Genomic DNA, 2,500 nt, shown 5'->3' with positions numbered 1-2,500 from the left:
AAGCATGGCTATGAGGGGAGCTTAGATCTTCTGGCACAGAATCAAAAACTTGAGAATTTAGCAAGTGGGACAAACTTAAGGGACTGTCAGCTCCTCCAAGACCACTGCTACGTGAAGTTGGAACTAAACCACTTCCTGTATGAGTTAAGGATGAACTTAGTGAACTCTGTTGTGACTGCTGAATTTGCTGTGACTGCTGTTGCTGTTGCTGCTGTTGTTGCTGGGGGAGCTGTGAACTCTCTGACATGGTTGGAAAGGTAGTGGAACTGCTGCTTTGCTGGGTAGTTGAAGTACTACCAACTCCAGACATTGTACCTGTTCCATATGTCCCTCCACTACTACTGTATAGGGCGTGCGTAGTTGAGGGCAAGAAAGAAGATTGTGTTGTTGTATATGTGTTTGAGGGTGATGGGCCTGCTTGATGGACATGTGGTGCCACTTGTGCAACATTACTGCCAAGACTGGCACTTGATACAGTTTCCATAGTACTTTTTGTCCAGCTGCTATTGCTGCTAGTATTGCTACTTCCAGCACTGCTTGTTTGCTGCTGTTGCTGCTGCTGCTGTTGCTGGGACTGTGACTGCTGTTGCTGCTGTGGCTGTTGTAAAAATGGTTGGAAGAGTGGTTGAGAAGAATGGAAGGCTTGTTGAGAAGAAAATGATGACAAATGAGACATACTTGATGAATTATGACTTGTGTTTGGAGTTCCAGGGGGTCCAGGACCATCTGGTGGGAGTAAGTTGCTCATGGACTGCAGAGGAGTCAAGCTAGCTGTGGGTTTATTTGGTGTTTGTTGTACTTGTGGCTTCACAATACCTGTTCGGCTTTCCAGGCTGGTTGAAATAGATCCAGAGAGAGGTTTTGCCAGATCTCGCATTCCGAAACCAACTGCTGATTTGGAAGGGGTTCCTAAAACTACTTCATTTGACTGTACTGAGGGTGAACCATGATCACTGGTTAGGTTTGCTGATATTTCGTCTGATGAATCTAAATCAGCAGAATTATTGGAAGAGTCAAACTTAGCATCAAGGTCAGAGTTATCTGCTGTATGGGACATTCCAGTTAGTGATGGGTCTGACTGTTGGTTCCCTGCTCCTGAAGAGGTGTGTGTCTCCCCTGATGATACTGTTGTCTGCTGTAGTGCTGAACTCATTCCAAGACTGAGGTCCATGCCAACATTAGTACCTCCTTGTGGTCCAACTTCAGAAGAACCATCTCCTTCCCCGATTTCCCCTAAATCCCCATCACCAGTCTCATCTTTCTTACTCATTAAGTTAACAGGAGTATCTGCTTCTTCAACATTTTCATCATCCTTACCATCCTTCTCCTTATCCTCACAAACCTCTGTGTTTTCCATTTTTGTTTCCTCTTCCTCTTCCATTCCTTCATCTGATGATTTGACTGCATTTTCAATGTTCATTAGAGCTGATGCTTCCTTCAACTGCTCCTTCTTTGCTTCACTTGCTCTTCGTAATTTTTCATTCCTATGTAGGCTTGCTAGTTGTGACATGGTTGTTCTCTTGGTAACCTTGGTCATGCCACTAGTACTTGGCAAAGTATTGCCAGCCATTGTACCAGTGCCACTAAAACCTGGCAAAGCTGCACTTACTTTTGTTGTTGGAGTGACTGTAACCTTTGGATTTAATTTAATGTTACGCACTGCCTTAGCTGTAGATGTGTTAGCCTTGGATGCTGGAGTAATAACAACACTCTTGTTTAGGAGAGCTTGTGGTGTGGTTCCTCCTGATGCTGCTGGCATAGCAATTGTTTGGAAAGCCTTACCACCACGTCCACTAACATTAACTGGCTTCTTGATAATTCGGACTGGCATTTGACCTTTTGTTATGATATTACCAGTAGCATATTGCATTGCCATTGGAGGTCGCCCTCTCCTGGCGCCACCTCGAACACCTGGCTGCTGCATGCGTGGCCTTGGTGCATTTACAATTGTTGGCACAATAGTAACACTTCCTTTGTTCAGTGGCAAGCCAAATGCTTCCTCTGAAAATGAAGAAACATATATTAGTGTTGTCTTTAAAACTGCAAATAAAAACACATGTGCAAATATAAATACACATTAGCATACATGTATGTCCATGTAAGTGCACATATGTACTAGTCATATAGGGAATTAATCAACTTGTCAGATTAAGTAAATGTAGCATGTTATATGTGCTGATACGATAAAAAGATATGGAAAAAAAGAAACTGGTTACAATCTGCAAAATAAGGCAAAATGAGATGAGGTGTTTTGAAGAGAAATATACAGAGGATGGAAAGAGAGAGAGAGAGAGAGAGAGAGAGAGAGAGAGAGAGAGAGAGAGAGAGAGAGAGAGGAGGGAGAGAGAGAGAGGGGGGGGAAGAGAGAAGAGAGGGGGGGGGAAGAGAGAGAGAGGGGGGGAAGAGAGAGAGAGAGAGAGAGAGAGAGGAGAGAGAGAGAGAGAGAGAGAGAGAGAGAGAGAGAGAGAGAGAGAGGGAGAGGGGGAGAGAGAGGAGAAAG

At 44.2% G+C, this 2,500-nt stretch overlaps 1 protein-coding gene across 1 annotated transcript in view; it reads right to left on the bottom strand.

Moving 5' to 3' along the window:
* LOC119589992 overlaps positions 1 to 2,500 on the bottom strand; it is a gene marked incomplete in the record, with an annotated part of 63,207 nt that overhangs the window by 1,473 nt on the left and 59,234 nt on the right. The window contains 1 exon segment of the mRNA XM_037938693.1: positions 1 to 2,001. This exon segment is cut by the window's left edge and continues 1,473 nt beyond it. Within this exon segment, the coding sequence (XP_037794621.1) occupies positions 1 to 2,001 (2,001 nt within the window).

Source organism: Penaeus monodon, chromosome 26 (genome assembly GCF_015228065.2).
Source record: "Penaeus monodon isolate SGIC_2016 chromosome 26, NSTDA_Pmon_1, whole genome shotgun sequence".
In the NCBI taxonomy this organism is placed as follows: domain Eukaryota; kingdom Metazoa; phylum Arthropoda; class Malacostraca; order Decapoda; family Penaeidae; genus Penaeus; species Penaeus monodon.
This window is presented reverse-complemented; position numbering and strand designations above follow the sequence as displayed.